At 35.8% G+C, this 20,295-nt stretch overlaps 4 protein-coding genes across 8 annotated transcripts; 2 read left to right on the top strand and 2 right to left on the bottom strand.

Annotated features, from left to right (window-relative positions):
• The first annotated feature begins 371 nt into the window (after positions 1-371).
• On the top strand, positions 372-5,290 carry LOC121260339 (SWR1 complex subunit 2). 3 transcript variants are annotated; one of them, XR_005939687.1, is made up of 10 exons: positions 372-797; positions 999-1,070; positions 1,184-1,227; positions 1,569-1,824; positions 2,694-2,769; positions 2,905-3,024; positions 3,155-3,223; positions 3,994-4,036; positions 4,478-4,642; positions 4,723-4,855. XR_005939687.1 is itself a non-coding variant. In XM_041162172.1 (10 exons), the coding sequence occupies exons 1-10, from the start codon at positions 657-659 to the stop codon at positions 4,964-4,966; spliced, it is 1,089 nt and encodes a 362-aa protein (XP_041018106.1). In that variant the 5' UTR covers positions 372-656; the 3' UTR covers positions 4,967-5,290. The 3 variants fall into 3 exon arrangements, 2 of the variants coding, with proteins under 2 accessions (XP_041018106.1, XP_041018107.1); XM_041162172.1 differs by having other exon boundaries at positions 4,478-4,543; positions 4,765-5,290; XM_041162173.1 differs by lacking the exon at positions 1,184-1,227 and having other exon boundaries at positions 4,478-4,543; positions 4,765-5,290.
• LOC121260340 (protein AGENET DOMAIN (AGD)-CONTAINING P1-like) lies at positions 4,968-9,736 on the top strand. Of its 2 annotated transcripts, XM_041162175.1 has the most exons (5): positions 4,968-5,106; positions 6,218-6,664; positions 6,713-6,832; positions 8,346-8,797; positions 9,433-9,736. In XM_041162175.1, the coding sequence occupies exons 2-4, from the start codon at positions 6,404-6,406 to the stop codon at positions 8,748-8,750; spliced, it is 786 nt and encodes a 261-aa protein (XP_041018109.1). In that variant the 5' UTR covers positions 4,968-5,106; positions 6,218-6,403; the 3' UTR covers positions 8,751-8,797; positions 9,433-9,736. The 2 variants fall into 2 exon arrangements, with proteins under 2 accessions (XP_041018109.1, XP_041018108.1); XM_041162174.1 differs by having other exon boundaries at positions 6,218-6,832.
• Positions 9,737-10,666: 930 nt separating this feature from the next.
• LOC121260631 (60S ribosomal protein L13-1-like) lies at positions 10,667-13,221 on the bottom strand. Of its 2 annotated transcripts, none has more exons than XM_041162571.1 (5): positions 13,069-13,221; positions 12,009-12,124; positions 11,704-11,837; positions 11,172-11,333; positions 10,667-11,086 (listed from the first exon to the last, which is right to left on the bottom strand). In XM_041162571.1, exons 2-5 carry the CDS (start codon positions 12,115-12,117, stop codon positions 10,865-10,867), a joined length of 627 nt encoding a protein of 208 aa, XP_041018505.1. In that variant the 5' UTR covers positions 12,118-12,124; positions 13,069-13,221; the 3' UTR covers positions 10,667-10,864. The 2 variants fall into 2 exon arrangements, with proteins under 2 accessions (XP_041018505.1, XP_041018506.1); XM_041162572.1 differs by having other exon boundaries at positions 12,927-13,185.
• Positions 13,222-13,965: 744 nt separating this feature from the next.
• Positions 13,966-19,818, bottom strand: LOC121261538 (endoplasmic reticulum-Golgi intermediate compartment protein 3-like). Its single transcript, XM_041163961.1, has 13 exons — positions 19,440-19,818; positions 18,528-18,601; positions 18,127-18,210; positions 17,789-17,869; positions 17,128-17,208; positions 16,886-16,978; positions 15,318-15,497; positions 15,149-15,216; positions 14,964-15,015; positions 14,695-14,748; positions 14,511-14,603; positions 14,292-14,358; positions 13,966-14,178 (listed from the first exon to the last, which is right to left on the bottom strand). The coding sequence occupies exons 1-13, from the start codon at positions 19,579-19,581 to the stop codon at positions 14,087-14,089; spliced, it is 1,161 nt and encodes a 386-aa protein (XP_041019895.1). The 5' UTR covers positions 19,582-19,818; the 3' UTR covers positions 13,966-14,086.
• Between the last annotated feature and the right edge of the window lie 477 nt (positions 19,819-20,295).

Raw genomic sequence — 20,295 nt, 5'->3', positions numbered from 1 at the left:
TAAATTATCATTGAATAATAATAAGATTCTCATATCTTTATTTATACTATCTATCGGTGTCGTTTTTTATTATAAGTTTTGTTATATCTTGTGATGTTATATATATATATATTTTTTTTGATAAATAGAGAGAGATTTGATCATTGATTCTTTTAATGAAAAATTAAAATATTGTCAATTGATCAAAAATATTTTGGTCCATGGTGTTATATTTTAAATATGTATATATATTTAATTATTTAATAGGTGAAGTCATTATCAAAGAAGTCACTTAAAACATGCGGAATGAGTGCAATTAAAAATTAACTTTTTTTAAAAAAAGTAATAACGAAAATAAAACCGCATCCTAATACTTCGATGATATTGGATTTATCTAGAAGGGCTTTTGGAGTCGCGAAGCCCATTGAATCGAAAACTCGAGCCACACGCACTTGGTTCCGCTTCACCCACGTCCCCGCCGTGAACCGTCGGCCCACCGCTGTTGCAAATCCCATCGGTCCCTCGCCGGGATAAAACCCCGGACGAGAACTGCTACTTCCGGATTTTTAGATTATTGTTTCGATCGGAATATATATTTATATATATCTAGCTCCGTTTTGCTGTAGAACTATTTCAAATTCCTTCGGAGCTTGCGTTGAAGGAGCAAAAGTAGAACCATGGAAACCTCAAAAGACTCAGAGGCCCCTATCTTCCTCGATCGCGGCTCTCGAGCGACACGAGGAAAGAGGATGACCAGGTTGCTGGACGAGGAAGTTGAGGAGGATGAGCTGTTCTGGAACCAGGATGCTCTTAAAGATGTAGATTCGATATTTATTTGTCTCAATTTTTTGGTTTCATTCTTCACGATTCTTTTCCTTTTCGTTCATCTAGTCAGAAATATGCCTATTTTTATGATTATTTGCCTAAATTTGCACATTAAGCTTCTCTGTGTGCGTGTCTATATTTTACGAAAATCTCGAATGGCCAACAAAATTGTAAGTATACTATATGTTTTACAGGAAGAGAACGATATTAATTATGAAGCAGAGCCAGAGGTTGCTGACGAGTTTGATAGCGACTTTGATGAAGATGTGAGATTTCTATCACTGTTAAGATATTTCATGTCAATGATATCTGTAATGCAATCAAGCTTCGTATTTTACTTTTCCAGTCCTGCTCAAAATTCTTTTATCGTCTTATTTAGGAGCCCGAGCCCGATGAAGAAGTAGATAACGATGCGGATGACAGGTTTAACTTCTATTGGCTAAAGCCAAGGATACACTTTATGTACTATAATTTGTTTATGTTTCTTGAGTGAAAGGAATGACCAAAATTTTGAGGATCGAGAGCGCTTTTCGGAAGAGTTTCAGTGTTTTTTCTGGAAGGCTCTATTTATGTGGGCAAATGTTATAGACTTTAATGGTCTCAACTTTCATGATTTCCTTGTAACTGTTGCTAGTTCCTAATCAGGTGTAATCACATGTATACTTCATGTATACTTGGGTTATGCATATTCTATCAAGAAAACATCTTATTACTTATAAAAAAAAAAATTTGTTTGTGTTTCTTATTGTTTGGTTTTCTTATAGGACGCGTACAAAGAAGAGATTAATTTTCCCAGGGAGACCTGTACCGAAAAAGAAAAAGAAAAAGAAAGTCCTTTCGAAGTTAGAGGCTGGTACCAAGGATGAAAAACCAACTCAAAAGTCTGCCTCGCCTGAACACCACGATGTCCCTGATGAGAACGAAGGAGAGAGAACAGTGAGGAAATCTACTAGAACTTCGGTCATTGTTAGGCAAGCTGAGAGAGATGCAATACGTGCAGCTCTGCAAGCAACAATGAAGGTCAGTTTGGGGTTGTTTCACTGCATTTCGTGTTGGACATACTTCTGAATCATGATTGAAGTGCTGCTTGTTGGTTAGATGAAATGAGAATCGATGTTAATAACCATTCACTTTGATTGTGATGATACTTTAACTTGATGAATCCAAATCGACTTGGTTGTGGGATTATTGAAGTATCATATACTGAAACAATGTTTTCAGTTCAATTTTTATAAAGTTCATAGATATCTTATCCTTCTTTTTTCTTTTTCTTTTTTTTTCAAATTTCGAGTTCCTATTGTTTGTTTCCTTTGTCCTGCAATTTCAGTTGTTTTTTTCTGTTAAGAGAAAGAAAAAGAATTCTTTTTACTTATAAAAAAAAAAAAAAAAAGAGAGAGAGAAAGAAAAAGAATAAATAGAGGAACAAAAGGTTGCTGACAGAAACCAAACTTTTTATGCTATCATTAACATCTCATACGATAGAATAAGTTGAAAGATGTTATATATAGATTTAGGTCTCAGGCCAATCCCCTTTGAAGTTGTTTGAATTGAACTATTTTAACTGTCTCAAATGCCTGTCCCGGTATGAAAGATACACATTTCTTCTGTGTACTTGGGCTTCGCCTACTTCTATGAATAAAATTTCTTGATTACCGATAAAAAAATAAATGAAAGATACACATTTATCTTGCTTTGCACTTTGCTAAAGGCCCCAATTATTTCAAAATGCGCGTGCATTTCTTTAACATTCTCATAAATGAGTTGGCCCATGTTGCTGAACATGTGATTGCGATTCTTAGTTTCATTTTCAGCGTTCCTTGGTTTATTTGATTTGTGTAGATTTTGTTATTGGTGAAATCATCATTGTAATGCTATTTCAACATTGTTAGCCAATAAAAAGGAAAAAAGAAGGTGAGGAGAAGAGGATGACCCAAGAAGAGATGCTTTTGGAAGCAGCTCAAACAGGTTTTGACTTTTATCTCAATATTTAGGAGATTATCTGTAGATTGCCAGAAACTTTGTAAGTAAATGTCTGATGTTGTGAGGACGGTGGTTTCTTTGTGATTCTCAACTTGAATGACATTGATGACACCTTTGAAGAAATCATGAACTTGAGGAACTTGGAGCGTGTTTTAGCTAGGGAGGAAGAAGTTAAGAAAAGAGCAATTGTGCATAAAGCTGTCTACAGTGGTCCACAGATACGATATTATTCAAAAGATGGCAAGCTTTCTTTCATTCTCTGGTGTTCATATTGTTTTGAAAAGAACATAGTGATATATGAGGTTTTATTTTATTGGAAATATCATTTCAATTTCGATTAATTTAATCTTCATCTTTAACTTTTGTACAGGTTCTTCGTATTTAGAATTCAGTAAAGGATTGTCATTTCAGTCAGAGATTTCTACATTGTCTGTTCCATGTGAGTTTCACTTTACATGCTTGTGAGCACTATATCATTTTGGTGAAATTGCTGAAGAGTCTCCAAACAATTCAGTCATAGATTCTGTTGGAGTTGAGATGAGCCTTTAGATCCCATGCCTTAACAATGTAGGAATCTTACAAATGCCTTTTGAAATAATCTTAACGGTCTGATGATAATTTCAGAGTTTGTATCTCCGGTTATATTTGAAGGCTTTGCTGTCATTGTGGAAATTCCATTTTCTCTGCCTCTGTTTCATAGAAACAAATTTGTATTGCTTTCTGCAGTTGAAGTGAGTGGCCTATTAAGATGATGGTGGCAAAGATTCAGTTTGAAATGGCCTTTTAGACACCTAAATGTTCCATAAAACCTGGAGCTCCAGGAAGGATAGGAATAGGTCTTAACCATGTGATGCAGTTACTTCCAAAATTAATATTTATCCTGGTTTACAGAAAAGCTTAAATTGATTGAAGGTTTCAATCTGTCATTGTTTCAATTTTTTCTTTTCATCCATATATATATATATATATATATATATATATATATATATATATATTTTTATCGGTAAATCTTTTCATCGACCTTTTCAAAGTATTAATTCCGGGCTTAGGTAGAATAGGGTGTAAAAAGAATAAATATATGCTAAAGGTTTTTGCATTTAGAAGCACATGTAGATGCAGATCACGTTCTTTGGTGGCTGTTAGGGACTTCTTGATTGTACTCTATGGCTGTGCTATTGATTCACTTACTCTATTTAAATTTCTTTCCAGATCCGGAAAAAGCTGTATGTGCAGTTACTGGTTTGCCTGCCAGGTAAGATCCAATTTCTTGTTTGGCAGTTAATGATTTTGTTAAAGAAACTACTGTTGGAAACGATTGCATTTCTATACCAGTACAGTTGGCTTACGCGTGGCTTTTACCTCAATGTTCTATTAGGAATAACTAACCCTTAATTTGATGGAGGGAGAGGCTAGGGAATGAATGGGGAAGGGGTCCCCCCCGTTTAGATTTATTTTTAATTATTCGGTTGGGAAGAGGATGAGGAAAGTTGAAGGGGTACTGGACCCCCCACCAAGTGTTTCAGCTGCTCTACATTGACATTATATTTTTTCGGTGAACATAATTATCTGACGCCCTAGGAAACTAGATTATTTTCACTTCTATTGGCCCTTGATATAGAAATTTTTTGTTTTGTTTTTTTTTTATAATTTCACCTCATCACACCTTGCAATTAATTGTCATCTGATGTTGTAGGTACCGCGATCCTAAGACAGGGCTACCTTATGCAACAAAAGAAGCTTTTAAAATAATTCGCGAGCGGTATGCCTTCCCTTACCTCCTAGTGGCCTTCTTTCTCAATTGATGTAGGAAACTCATCAGACATTTTCATCTAAACAACTGGGACTTTTATAGGATTTATAATTTTACTTTCCTCCATGTCTATCATCAGATGTACTGATATCTTAAACTGTATCCGTAATGCTACATTAGAAAATGATTATTTTTTATGCTAATATTTTGTGTCGTGGGTGATGTTATAGTTTTGCTGATGAAAGTAATGGGGTCCCAAAGGATATGGACATGGGAGATTTGTTTGACTCATTATCTGCAAAAGGATTTTCAGCCAAGCGGAAGAGATCAATAACATCAAATAAAAGTGAAGGATCATATTTTCGATACTTGGCCCGTTTCCGAAGAATTCCTGCTCTTGAAAGCGACAGTTATGTAGATGATGATGAGTGAAACTTAAAGATGCGACATTTCATGAAATTATAACATGGACTTGTTTTGGTGACTGCTCCAATTTTCTTCTTGGGCATATTTATTTTAGGATAAAGAGATCTCACATTTGATAGTAGCTCGTGGAGAAACACTTCTAACAGGTAATCCATTTGAACGGTAGTTAAAAAGTCGTTTTTATTTTTATTTTTTATTTTGTAATCTTTGTTATTTTTTATGTTTTTTCGTAATCATTGTAACACAGATCTACCTATCCCGTACAATGACAGATTCCCCCTTCTGGTTGTATTATTTTGTTAGCTATAACTTAATCGAATGTGTTTTCCCAAGATGAATGTAATGGGAACCCGAGTTTCCACATAATCTCAGTTTTGTGGGAAATATGGGTATTTGGTTAGAATAATTTTATTTGAAGTTTTTTACACCACACATTATCACATATGACATCATTTAATTTAGATGATAGATTTTAAAGTTTGAGTCTTATAAATTAAATTATGTTATATTGATGGTGTGTAGTGTAAAGACTTTTAAATAGATAACCAAATGGCATAATTATCTATAAATCTTGTTACTAATTGTAGCAGTGTTCAGAAAGAGCAATGTTATGTACAGTTTTCAAATGGAGATTGCATTGCAAGCTTAGTTAATTTTGTCTTTAAATTTTTTTTAAAATTATAATAATATCCTTATCAAAATGGTATTTTTTTTTATTTAATGAAAAGTTTACACATGCAGTCTCCAAATGGAGATTATAAATAGAATTTCTCTTTTTATATATCTATAATCGAATATCTCAACAATTGCTTGAAATTTGATTTATACAATCTTCAACAATATAATAAATATTTTAATCATAAATATTATGTTGAGAATAAAAATGTTGACATCACAATATTTCACCTATTTAATTTGAAATAATGGTTGAAACTACAAAATAAAAGATATTTTTAGGATTTTCTCTAATTTGAAAAATAAAGTGGCTTAATTGAGCAATAACCTGTACGACAAATAACAACAACAATAATATAAGGTCTGTTTGAATATAAAAATTAATTCTTTGCATCTTATTATATCTCATAATTATAATATTTTTAAATTTTTACATAAAATATAATAAAAAATTCAATTTTTTAAAATTTTAAAATTATAATAATATTTAAAAAATAATATTTTATTCAAATCATTTAAAATTATTTCGTCTCATTTTATATTATTCTGCCAAACGAGTCAAGGGTAACGCTATATTTCCAGACGAGGGTAATTGTGTCCAATAAAAAGTTGTGGACCCGACCTCCGGTACCATATTTATTCTGATATGGGAATTAGAATACATGCACGGCCTATTGTCATGGCGGAACGTTAAGGTTCTCACTTCTCCTTCCCCGACACCGAAACCCTAAAGAAGTTGAACAAGAGAAGGAAAATCCTGAAGCCTTGATGGCTAGCAGTAAGGCAAACCTGGCTCGGTCTTACCTTAAGATAGGAGCCGAGGTCGAGGCCACCAGTGTAGACCCCGGCCTACGAGGCACGCTATTCCCCGCGACGATAATCGCCGGGCCATCCGAAAGCAACAAGTTCGTGGTTGAATACAAGAATCTACTGGAAAACGATGAATCCTTGAGGGAAGAGATTGATATGGCGCTCTTAAGGCCATTCCCTCCACCAGAACACGATTACAGTTTCGATTTTGGGGACGAGGTCGACGCGTTTTTTAGTGGCGGATGGTGGGAAGGAGTTATCACTGAGGTCGGTGAGGGTCCGACGTACTGGGTTTACTTTAGGTTTGCGCAGCAGCAGTTTTCGTTTCAGGCCGAGGAGCTAAGGCATCATCGGGAGTGGGTCGAGGGATATTGGCTTCCACCTAGGGTAAGATTCCTTTTTATTTTTATTTTTTCAACCTAAGTTGGTTTCTTTTCCTCATCCAATGAAGGGAAATCTGTGAAGTAATATCTGTTCATCAAAAGATTGATTGTTTTGAGACTGTTTGTGAGACTCATAGTCATAGTTGGGTTAGACTCGCACGAGATATAGCCAATTATAAAGAACAATTGTCCTCTCACCGATAGATTGGGTTTCCATCCACATAAAATATTAGTTGTTATTAACTTCTAATTGACTGAACTCTCGTTGTCTTCTTTATTGTTCTTGTTTCTCTCTTTTTCTCTAGTAGGCGCTGGCCTTCAACGGGATCTTCTTCGATTCTCTGCATAGACCCAACATATGCATTTCCTCGCTTTCCGGATAATTTGGACTCACTAATATTTAAGAATATCGATCCTTCTCTCCCCTAATTTGACCATCTAAGAGCATTCATGCCATGCCAAAAGCACCACTTTCCCTATAATTTGAGATTTATTTTAGGGTTTGGATCATAATACTCCTTACATCCTAATTCATATTCTAGGAAAAAATGTTTTAGAGATGAACAGTGATTTTCTAAATATAAATAATCACTATTCATCTCTTAAACTATTTTTTATAAATATTTTATTCTAATACATAAAATAAATTCTTCTTCCAATTTTCTACAATTTTTTCTCATACTCATATTTCTTATAATTTTAAAAATAATTTAATTAATTACAAAATTATAAAAAAATTAATTTTAAAAATATTATCATATCCACAAAAAAAAAATTAAATTTTTGTTTTAAATATTTACTGGAGTAATAGTTTAAAATATAAGAAAAAATACTGAATAATTAAGTTTGTAAATGAAAGTAAGAGAAAAAAGCAATAAAAAAATAATAGAGAAATATTATTTTAATAGAATACAGAAAGGATAGAAAATGAGATGCAGGAGATTTTTGAAAGATAAATAAAATTTAGAGAAAAATTTTAAGAAAGGTATTTTTAGCTAAATTATAGGAAATTTTATGAGGAATGGGATGTGAATGCTAATTCAGGTAAAGAGCCGGAGAGATCATCTCAATCCGAAATTAAAAATGAACAAATTGTAAGAACTAGCTGATGGCTTTCTTCTTATTGACCATGCACAATCAAAGTGATAATGCGCCTGCTTGTGTGTGCGCGCGCGCGCCTCTAATCTCTCTCTCCTGGCTAATCTTGTAACTGTTTAATGTCAATAAGCATTGAAGAACATATAATTTTGTGCGCAAGAAAATATTCTCTCACTTGTTTCAGGCGTGGGACTTCATGTGTGCGTAAGAATGCCTTAATACAACAAACAACACTTCAAAAGTGGATCGAGAAAAACCTGTAAAAGTCAGTATTTTGAATGCGGAGCCTCTACAATCTTTCTGACCTAATTGTTCTGTAATAGTCACGGCAAATTACCTTTTTGTTATGTTACTTTTGTTTTATCTTTGTGGGTTCCTCTTTCTTGTTTAGTTCAATGTTCTCAAATCCTAGACTGCAGGAATGGTCGATCAAGAAAGACGCAAATTCAAGCAAGGCAAGGATGAAAAAGTTTAAGAAAGGAACACCAGTGGAGGTAAGCAGTGACGAAGATGGATTTCAAGGTGCTTGGTTTGCTGCAACAGTTCTTGATGCTATCGGACAGGAAAAATACCTCATTGAGTACCGGAGCCTGAGAACAGAAGATGGCACAAACTTTTTGAGAGAAGAGGTTGATATACAGCACATAAGGCCGCGGCCTCCTGAAAGTGTCATGGCTTGTGATTTCAATTTGAATGAAGAAGTTGATGCTTTTTACAATGATGGTTGGTGGGAGGGTGTGATTTCCAGGTTCTCAAGGGCTCAAGGTACAAAGTTTACTTCAAGGGCACGAAAGACGAAGAGGAGTTTCAGCACTCTGCCTTAAGACCCCGCCTAGATTGGATAGATGGAACTTGGGTCAGGGCTTCTCAGGTATAAGTGATGTGTAAAACTTGCACATCAATAATGTGTTGGATGTGTTAAAAAAGAAGCTTGCTAAATAGATTTTCTCTTCTTTTAGGATATATTCCTTTAAAAGTCTTACCATTGACCACTCTCTCCCTCCGTCCAAAGTCTCATGTAAATGTTGCTAAACTACGTTTAAAAAAAAAACGGAATTCTCCTTGTCCGGAGTCCGGACGGTAATAGAAAATTGAAAGGTTCTGCTTAATTTTGGTAATTCGGACAAAAAGTTTTTTGGTTGATCAATAACACGTGGAGAAGAATCCTCCTGTAAGTGCTCCAGGTCAATGTGAGTCATTATATCAATAAAAGCTTATTAGAATCGTTTATTTCTTGGCAACATGAACTTATAGATCACCCTGCCAATATGGCGTTCAGCAGTTACTACACAGCAAATGACAGAGGAACCAGAAAGTCGTATGGCATGCCATAGATTCAACTGCTCTGGCACTCTTTACTTTTTAAGCTGCAATTTCTTATTATGACACTGATTACTATCACAAATGACAGCTCTTGATATATAATTCTCACCAAATATCCCACTTGCCTAAAAGAAAAGGAACAACAAATCTTGTGATTGACCCAACTTGGAACAATCTTTTCAGGCCTTAAAGTACTCTGATTAATCAAAGCTGGCTTCTGACCATGTTAATGGGAGCTGGTATCCTTCCTCAGACCCGTCGCTGATCATATTCCGTCCAGGGGTGCGTCTGATGCCTTAGTGAATTAGTACAGCCTGCTCGAACAAAAAAAAAAAAATGCCCTGGTTGTTTGGCTATTAAGTGTACACGTGGTGGTTGCTTTACCCTGTTTCTGACTTGTCTAGTTATATACATTTTGTTTTCTATAAAAAATTATTCTATGTGCAGTCATTTTATATATTTTTTACATACTTTATTAATATGATTTGATGCATTATTTTTTTTAATATAAAATAACTGTTTTAACCAATCACATCAGTGGAATGTGTAATGCACAAAGAATATGCAAAAATGACATAAAACTGGAATTGATGCAGTAATGACAAAAACTAATTAAACAAAATTTACTAATCTTGGTCTTTCCAGAATATGAGAAGCTGCAGAAATGATAGATCTCATTCGCATATATGCAGCCTGTGACTCCAAAATGGTTTACTTGGCGTATTTGATTAATTTGCTACGCATATACACTTTAAAATGTACAAGTTTGAACTGTAAACGCACTGGTAATTACCTCATAACATGGTCTATATATCAATGTTATCACTTTCAGTTTCACCCATCCCTGTGAATCTTTTGGCATCCATCAAGTATTGCGTTAGTAATACGAGGGTTAATAACAGCAGACCGTTGAATATATGAACGCAGACCGAGTTAGCGATGGTGACCACCATACACCAGTATTTACTATTTTCAAGTTTTCGTTTTTTGATAATGCCAAAAACTGAAAATGGTAAAGGGAAAAAGATAAACAAGTTAGGATGCTGCAAATGCATATATACTGCATTAATATTTTTTCACGCTCACGGCTATTCATAACAAATAAAAACAAAATAACCTTTACCAAGCTCCCCCATAGATAAAACCCACAAATTCCATCATTTTTTAAATTCTACACACATATTAAACGAGTTCAACCACAACATCAAACTGGAGCGGAGCCCAGGGAGCCAACGACCCAAACTCAATTTCCAACTTATCAATTAATAACACTTCTGATACAAGTGAGATGCCCTAAACGAAGACCATAACTTCGCTAAAATTCCCCACCAAAGTGCATCTTAAGGCATAGCTTAGTTATTTCAAACTCCAAAATCTCATCCAACACTATAAACGACGGCACTAAAGTGTAACCATACCAAGAAGGGAAGCAGAACCATTACCAAATAGAGGTCAACATAACCAAGCCCTGAAAATTCATGAATTCCACGGACCTTAAACAACCTAAAATAAAAAGTCTCAAGAGTCCAGATAAATGTGTAAAACCAAAAATGCAAAACGCCTTTCAACATTAGAAGTTCCAAAGGCTGCTTCTTGATGGGGCATTAAACCAAAACTATTTCTTCTCTTCCTTTTCAGCCTCTGCAGCTCTCTTCATCCTAACACCAACATGTCGTGTGTTGGTCCGTTCAATGCGAAGCTTGTCATATGCCTTGAATGATTTCATCTCTTCAGTAATCTTCACCAGCTCAACAGATGGCCTCTCCCGTACTATCGGCAAGTATGGGCCTTGGACCTGTGTTGCAGTTGCAAGCTCCTCTGGTGCAGAATCACCAGCCTGCAGTAAAGGTACGAAAGTTAGATGTAATGCAACACAAGCAAATAACTATTGTCCAGCCGTTGGAGTTCAGCCATAAGTCAACCTTAGATTTGCTGCGAGCACGCCTTGGGAAGACAACCAACTTTGCCTTGTATGTCTTCAGCCTCTGTACATTCGCCTGAAGACTCTCCAGGGAACGATTCCTCCGGCGATGATCAATTGCTATCCCAATAGTTGGGGCAAGTTTCTTGGGAATGTTAGCAGCCTGTTTATATCAAAGAAAGTTGCTGGATTACAAAAAACTCTCAATATCGAAACAATATAAAGAACAATAGAAAGCTGACATATACTAAGCATGACTGCGAGAGGAAAGGGAAGACTAGGATTCAACCCTCTGTTCGGTTGCAAGAGAACAACCATTATCTTTAGAGACTATCTTCAAAAAACCATTCGCTAGAAACATCTATGGAGATTCAGAAGCAGAATGCATCCTACTGACTACAACTTGATTTTCAAGGATTGTGAGTTCAGCAAACAAGGAAATATTGCAAATAAACTGACCAGTGTAGTAACAAGTTAGTATAGGGTAAACCAAACTTTAATAGACAGTAAAGTTGACATTCAGGACACCCCACCTTCAGTTCTTCAAGAGAAAAGCCCTTCCCAGCCCTTACTTTCATGTTATACTTTAATGTCTGCCCATGTACAATAGGGCGAAGAGGTCCAGAAGTTGGACGGGGGAAAATTTTGACAGCCTTCTTCTGGCGAGCTGATAATTATTGAACAGAACAGATCAAAAGTCAGTCAAAATTTCCGTCTCCAAACAAAAGTGTTTGCCTTGAAGGATGCATGCATGGTGTTTTTATGAGTGAACATTCAAATTGTAGCACTTCAGTACCAGAAATGGGGAACAACATCCCTAAAGGGGAAAAAAACTCACCAATTCTTCTTCTGTTTTTCCGAGCTGGTTGATTAAACCAGGTCTTTACAGAATTCTGCCATTGTTTCTTAAAGTGCCCATTAGGGATAACATTGTTGTGCTTAACCATTTCTTACCTGTAAAGCCATGGAATGACTGAGATATACATTCAAATAATAAACATACGGTTAACACCATGAGCATATGGTACATGGAGCAAAGAAAAGCTCTGAACTAAGTGCAATCCACACAACGAAAGATTAAAAAATAATCTTTATCTTGTGCTTGGACATTAATGTATGTTACGGGGGTCCAAGTGACGCCTTCTAAACTAAAACTGAGAAATGCTGTTAGATGCAAACAGAATTTGTTTCATATATATACGTTAAAATGCACCCTCAAATGGAAGTTCAGACATGCTTTTTGTGGTCGGTGCAATAAACCATGTTCTTCTAACCACGTTCTTTTTTCACATCAGTGTTTCAAAGAACAAATATTATGCATCAGTAAAAACAGGGCTATTACAAAAAAATGGACGTGATACAGCTTATACAGCATACAATATTTTATCTTCTTCAGGCGCTGTTTTAACCCCGTAGAATGCTCACGTGATGTTCAACACAACAAAACCATTTTTGCTATTCTTATGGGCATGAAGGAAGCACCTTAATAGCCAGGTTATTCGACTATTTGGGCAAATGAAACTACACTTGGATTAAAAATAAAATTCCCTTTTCTTCTATTTCCCCACTTTTTTTTCTCAGAAACCAAACAGAAGCTACTCGAGACATACAATCAAAAACTCCATCCCCGAAAAAATCTAAAAAAGCATTAACCAATTCATAAACCGGACTATGATAACTATGGAGCAGCAAAACGCATAGATCTGGAAAAGGGGCAGAACAAAAAGGTTAAAAGGCAAAAGATATTCGTTTATACCTTGGAATTTGCAGAAAACCAGTTTGGATTTTCTTAACCAAAATGCAGTATTCTCAGCAACCAAATAGAGAGTTGGAGAAAGATGAAGATTCAATAAAAACGAAATGATGTGAAAGAAAGTTATGAAGTGGGGGGAAATTACAGCGTCGCCGACGAAATGAAGCTAAGCCTATCTGTCTGTCTTATCGCTCGCTCGGCCGCACGAAGCTTTGTTAGGGTTTCTCGGGTTTATATGTAACGTAGGGAGGCGAGCTGACGAAAACCCTAGCGCCGTTTCTCTTCGGTCAATTTATTATCCGTTGGCCCAACTGTATCGGGCAAGTTGGGCCGTATCTTGGGCTCTGTTTATTTTTGTTTTGATTTTTTGCCCTTTTTGGCAACTTCTGTCGGCCTCGCAAAAAATATTAGTTTTTAATTCTTTACAGTAGTACATCAGGAGTATAACTTTTTTAACCCTTGATACCTGATTTCGAGTGTGGCTTTATTTGATGCATTTATGCATCCCATTAACCATCAATTAACCAGCAACTCTGAATGATCGACGATCAGAAAAATGCAACTGGAGTGAGTATAGATTATTATACTGTAACCTATTTAATCTTAAGGTCCACAAATCCCCTTCTCCCAAAAAAAAAAAAAGTAACACGAGACTAAACCATCTTTCGAATTGGGAGGCTAATTGAACCAAACTCTTTTAGAGTTAGTAGCAATGCCCATGAATAATATAACGTAAACTATATTGAAAATGTTGGAGGTAGGGGAAAAGTCGACAAAGCAAAAAGGACTATTACACTCTTCCCCTTCAGCAAGGGCAAAACATGTAATATATATATAATTCACAATTATCTTTCGAAAAAGCCTGATTTATCCTCGACATGTCTCACTAGGAAATCTCCCCCGATAAGTCAGATTAACAGAGCAGTTACAAACTGGTAAGACTGGGCAAAAAGGAGCTGTCAAGTGGGAATTCAACCTTCAGTGACCAAACAGATATAATGAGAATACTTTCAGCTGTAAATTGTGATCATAAGCGGCCCAGCCAAAATTACGGAGTGTCAATTGGATAGTTCCCTCCTCTTAATTTAGCCCTCCTCACCATAAAGCCATCTACCGACCAAATATCCAAATACAGCAGCGACAATTGCCAACCAGATCAATCATCAACTAAATTTACCAATTTCCATCTTCTTCTTAATCGCCCTTTGACCATGATATATAAATGAATCCAATATTCCTGAAACGGTGAAAACTCCTGAACACAACAGCCAAACATCATTGTTATGCATCAAAACAAACATTAAAAAAGAAACGTTCTTTCTCAATAAATTTGGGATCGAGAAATGAAAGGGAATGTTTTGGAATTACCTCCAACAATAGCGCACACATTTGTTAGGAAGTGTAAAAATGAGATGTGCCCCTCTGTGAAAGTTACCTGCGGAATGCAAGCCAGATACAATAAAAGTGTGCCCAAAAGTAAAAGTCCACGCACCAGAATCACACAGGAAAAGTTTCCTCAATAGTGTTCCAGCATCACCAAGTATATTTGTAAAATTGAGAGATTTTTCTTGTGAATTGCAAACCCACCTTAATTGGAGAAAGATCATAAAAAAAAAATACTCCTGGAAGGGACTGAAAGTGACCTAGTTCTGAACTCCTAAAATGTTCAGTCACCGAGAACTGCCAAAATCAAATTCAAGTTTGTATTATGTCATGTTCTGTATACAAGAGAAAAATAATTAATTAATGGCTTCTGTGAGTTTAACCGCACCTGATTTGACTGGATGGTGTGCCCACTCACATCTGAGTATACTGTAGGTACAACCTACAAAATAAAGCAAATCTGTAAAACCAGATAGAGTTTGGTGCAAATGCTCCAAGAGAATCAAGTGACTTAAAAAAAAAAAATCAAGTGACTTATAAAGAGGTTATAGAAGGCAAATAACCTAGAGAGTATAATAATCAAAATAAAATCGAGAGGCATCAAAATGCTTGGCTTCCATTATATGAGAACACGAGGCAATCATCCAAGACACTAACCTTGATGAAATACTGATACATCCCAATTGGTGTTTCGTGTGTCCATTGCACCCTGAAAATTGTACAGAATACAAAATTTTTATTTTAATATATACAATGTGACAAATATACAAAAATTGAATTATGTTTTTTGTAAAAGGGATGGCTCATTGGACTAGGGTGAAAGGAAAAAAAAAATTGCCTACCCATCCAGAGGATTCACAACGCCAGGGAAATAGTCTCCAAAAGTTAATCTATTGATCTTGTGACTTATCTGTATCACATATAGCATATTTATCAGATGCCATATCAGAAAGTAAACAAAGGTCAAAAGATCAATAGCATATCAATGAAAAGATCAGGCTCATAACTTACATTAAAACTATCCTTTTGAAATGCTAGCAGATCATGTACATGAACGCCCGACTGATGGAAGCTTTTTCCAGGTGCAAAATGAAAATTTCCTGCCACCTTATTGACTTCCAAGAATCCATATATATTGCATCCTTCACCTTCTTCGTCTTTAATCCTTTGTAGAAAACCTTCTCTTTTGCACTGATTGTCACATGTTATTGGTATTATATATAATACATCTTGCACTATCACCACTAAAGTATTCATTATCTTTTTTATAAATACATATTCATTATCTAATGCAAATATTACATTGATCAAAATTATAATGCCCCAATTAGATAGTTGGACAGGTAATAGTTGCAGAGAACTGCTACACCATGTACTTGTGGTCTCATATGATCCAGATTAATCTTATATGTGTGTGAGCCACCCCCGCCGGGGGGGGGGGGGGGGGGTTGGGGAGGAGGACCCAAAAATAATATTTAAGTATATATCTCATAAAAAAAAAACAGTGGTAATTAAACTGGAATGGAGGGACGATTGTCACACCTGTTATTTTATTGAAGGGTTACTGGCCCACAACTATACTAATCAATTTTAATTTATCAAAACATACAGAACTGTTTTAATAGGAAATTTGATGTTTAAAAACAGGATTTCAAATCTAGTTTGATCTAATCAGTTGCTGGTTCTAACCTAATCAACAATGGTAAAAGCTTCAAAGTATATGGAAAGTTTCGAATAAGTTAGGACCTAAACACGGTAAAAGGTAGCATTAAGCTTTTCAGAGTAATCATGTGAACAATTAAACTTGCAACAGGAATCGTTGTCTATAATTTAATTGAGGCATTTTCCTCCATGATAAATCTACTGGACATAACTACACAAAGATCCATATGAGTACAAGTGTTCTGGAGATGCAATAGCTGCTTTTTTTCTGATCATGTATGACAGTACTGAGCACGCCAAATTAGGCCAGCTATAACTAGTAGCCATTTCACTTTATACTTTCAAGGCCATATTTATGAGGTGTGCATAATGCAGACATGAGGGAATTTAGACACCAAATATAACATTTTATTCCTTCCGTTTTGAAAAAAATAAACCACCCAGTATTAGGAGAAAAATGTTTAATTCAACCTCGGTCATTGTTAGCCAGTTGATATCCCCTCCAGCTTCCAGTACCAAACTAATGGGAAAAATTAGGAGCGATCACTTCTTTATTTGGATGGATAGTGTTTGGGTGGAGGAGAGGGAGGGGGGAGGGGGGAAGGGGAAGGGGGCGGGGTGGTGGTAAATCTGTTTGTCTCAAGCATACCGCACTATAAGATATCATACTAAAGAAGCAAATAGTATTGTGTGTACTAATCAGATAGTGGAGGAAAATCAAAAGATTAAAAAAATATCTCTACCTGCACATAAAAGTTCTCCAATAAGGTAAAAATTAAAGATACACGTCTAGTACAATAGAAGTATATAAAGGCATGTTATTCTTCCAGTATCAGGCTACTTTTCCAGTCTTGAAAGCTTGTTACAAAATATTTGCAGATTCAGGATGGATAAACAAGCTTCCATGAAAGACGAACCTGGTCAATCAGATCTGGGTTCGACATTCCCCAACCTTTCTTTCGATATGCTTCACGAACATCTTCACAGGTGTTACAACAATCTTCATCTGCCTGCAGTGACGGAAACAGAATCGATGATACCCATATTGCACCAACAACTTTCAACATTTTATGTTCAACAAGCTACATACAGCTTCCAACACTAAATTAAAAAATTTTGAATCACTAAAAGGGCCTGCACAGGGCACAGACAAGCATACCGTTTCTGCACCATAACAGGAGCCACAGTATGTCTCATTGTGCTCGAGCCTGCCACCATGTCTCTGTAGTGGCTTATCAATCTGAGTCGAGCAGATAAGGAAATAAGTAGAGAGAAACAAAGAGGAAAAGTATCACTAAATTGGCAGAAAGAACAAAGACGATGTACTACTGGACTGATTAGGAGAAAAAGTCACTGAATTCCATGATATAACTTTAAGGTAATCCCAGTTGCAAAATAACGCCACATAAGATCAAAACCAAGAAATTTTATTGAACAAGAATCAGAGTGCCCAGGTTGTTCGAGGCTAATATTCATAATCTAAATGGCTTTTCATTGATATTATGGGTGAACAGCTCCAACATTGTTCCTTTTCAGATTTTTTTAATGCAAAATATTCATTTCATGTAACATTTTATCACTCCAATTCATTTTTCTGCATCTCTCATGGGTTGCAAAACACAAATTTCTTGAGCAAACATAACAACACTAGGTTGGAGATAAGATGCTCCAAATTTAAAGCTCAGTATATCCAGTAAAAATTTGAAGCGATTTTTAATGTGTGTGTGTGTGTGTGTGTGTGTGCACGCACATATGCATACGTGCTGGCATGTGTGTGTTAGTACCAAGAAATAAACTGCAAGGAAAACTGCATTACCAACCTTAGGAGCACCAATTCCATCTTGTCTTGATTCTATAACATTTCCATGAGCATCTAATCTTTTCTTGATTATGTCATGTCTCTGCAAGCAAAATAAGTCAAACAATCAATCCCACTCATGCTCTAACTGAGAGGATCACAAGAGTCTTTTGTGCTTTTCTGCATCTTCGTATGTGTGAGAGAGATGGTGTGAGAAAGACGGCAAGAGGGAGGGAAACTTAATCAGAAGCATCAGCATTTACAACTAATTTTTTGAAAGAAAGTGGGCAAATTCATAAACAGAATTGTAAACACATAACCATTGAAGAAAGTGAAAAAAAATATTCTTGCAAGGCATACCACGTCAAGATGTTGCTCTCCACTGATGTCCATGGCATCGAGACTGAGTATAGAGCATGGGAGGGCAGGAAAGGTAACATCAAACTGCAGTTTAAAATACCATGGGGAACATGAAATCAATAACTTAAGTGGACAATTGAAGTATATCACATAACCCTAATAATATAGGTAAAAACTATAGGATCAATGCCATATTCTGAATAAGATCTTGTTTGAATAGGAAATAAAGCAGATTAGGAGCTTTAAGTAGGAGAACCAGGAGCCCTCAAGAACAACAAGGAACTCCCAGTGTCATAAAAAATGGTTGTAGCAGCACCTCAAAGAAAGTTTATGCAAGATTCTAGGGTTTATAGAAAGATAACAAAAAAATTGAATTTTTAAACAGAAAAGACAAACATTACATTGATGCGTAGTGTTTCTCCTCTGGAAGTATCTACCACGAGCTTTGTTTCAGTTACAGCATGGAGATACAATTCTGAAACCAATGCACAATAAAAGGCATAGTTGGCAATTTAGAAGAATAACACAAATTATGCTACTTAGTCAATGGTACTCGGTCAATTGAAAGATAGATGAAGGAAACAAAAGCACTACGTTATCTATCTACATTGAAGCAACACCAGCCATACAACTAGCAAAGCTGTAAGGGTAACCACAACTAGACTTCTGAAAAATCAGACACTAATTACCCTAAGAGCCAAGTATTAATTCATCCGAGATTTTGTCCTTGTCACTTATGATTGAGACGCAAAGAATGCAGCAATAGGGCTAAACGATGTGAATCTATGTATGTCATTGCACCAAAAAAAGTTTATAAAGTCCTCAAACCATTTTGAATTGCGAGAAAGTTTAGAACAGACCAGAATTAGAACCTTCTGACTACGTAATGTTGCGGATCATTGTTCCCCAGCCAGACGTATTTAAAAAGAACAACAAAAATTACTCAATTTATCATTCAAACTTTTTAGTTTTACTCTTATCATTCGAAGAAATAAATATTCTCCACAAAAAAATAGACTAAATCCAATTTATCAGAAATATGGCAGGAACAAAGCCTGGTGAATTTTTCCTGGTCCTAATTGACTATCCAATGACTCAGCCTCTTGACCGTTACAGCATAGGAAAAACAATTACCAATATCAAGGCCTGTATTATATTAATCAATTTAAACAGATCACGAAGAAATTGTATCTATGTATGTATAGCGTTTGCATAGAACTAGATCAAAATATAGAGAACAAAAATTGAAACCCTCGTAAGATAAAATAGTGCATAAACGGGCGCGACTAATTAGAAATGGGGAAGAGAGTTACGAAGCTCGGAGATGAAGAGCAAGATCATGACAAAGGAGGAGGCGAGAGTGATAACGCCGCCGGAGAGCGTGCGGCTGTAGAAGTCCTCGTTAATTTTCGGGTACGCGTCCAGGTTCCGAAGCTTGTTCATTATACCGTCCATCGCTACTCCTCGATCTAATCTCTCTCTCTCTCTCTCTCTCTCTCTATAAGTATATGGATAATATCAAGAATCGAATAAAACTGATGAAGGATGAAAACTCGAAGGGGGGGTTGGTGAGCTTGAACGCCCCGCTAGTCCTAGAGACGGATTTGCCGCGGGAATAGCTTAACGGGGCGTTGAAGATTGTGGGTGAGGAGGACGGGGGAAAGACCCAGGAGACCGCGCAGGCTCTTATCAATCAACGAATTATCAATGCCGCTCCGGGCCTGAAAAACCGTAGCCTATAGGTAGGTAACCTGTCCAGCCTTTTCATACGTGGTATTTTTAAATTTGAGAAATAATATTTATAATTACAGAGAGCATAAATGAGATAAAGAGTGATTTAAATTTAGAGATGAGTTGAGATGATTTTTAAATAGTAAAATAAAAGTTGAATTATTTATTATATTTTGTATAAAAATTTGAAAAAATTGCAATAATAAAATGAGATGAATTGAGGTGGATTGAGATGAGTTTTGAATACAAATGAGGTAAAATTAATTTTTTAATAATAAATATTATTTCCTTTAAAAAAGTTGCATAGTACTTGTATAATTGATAATTGTATGTAATATTATGTTGTGTTTGGATGTTGAAGTGAGTTGAGTTGAGTTGAGTTGAGATGATAAAATATTGTTAGAATATTATTTTTTAATATTATTATTATTTTAGGAT

This window comes from Juglans microcarpa x Juglans regia, chromosome 4D (genome assembly GCF_004785595.1).
Source record: "Juglans microcarpa x Juglans regia isolate MS1-56 chromosome 4D, Jm3101_v1.0, whole genome shotgun sequence".
NCBI lineage: Eukaryota > Viridiplantae > Streptophyta > Magnoliopsida > Fagales > Juglandaceae > Juglans > Juglans microcarpa x Juglans regia.
This window is presented reverse-complemented; position numbering and strand designations above follow the sequence as displayed.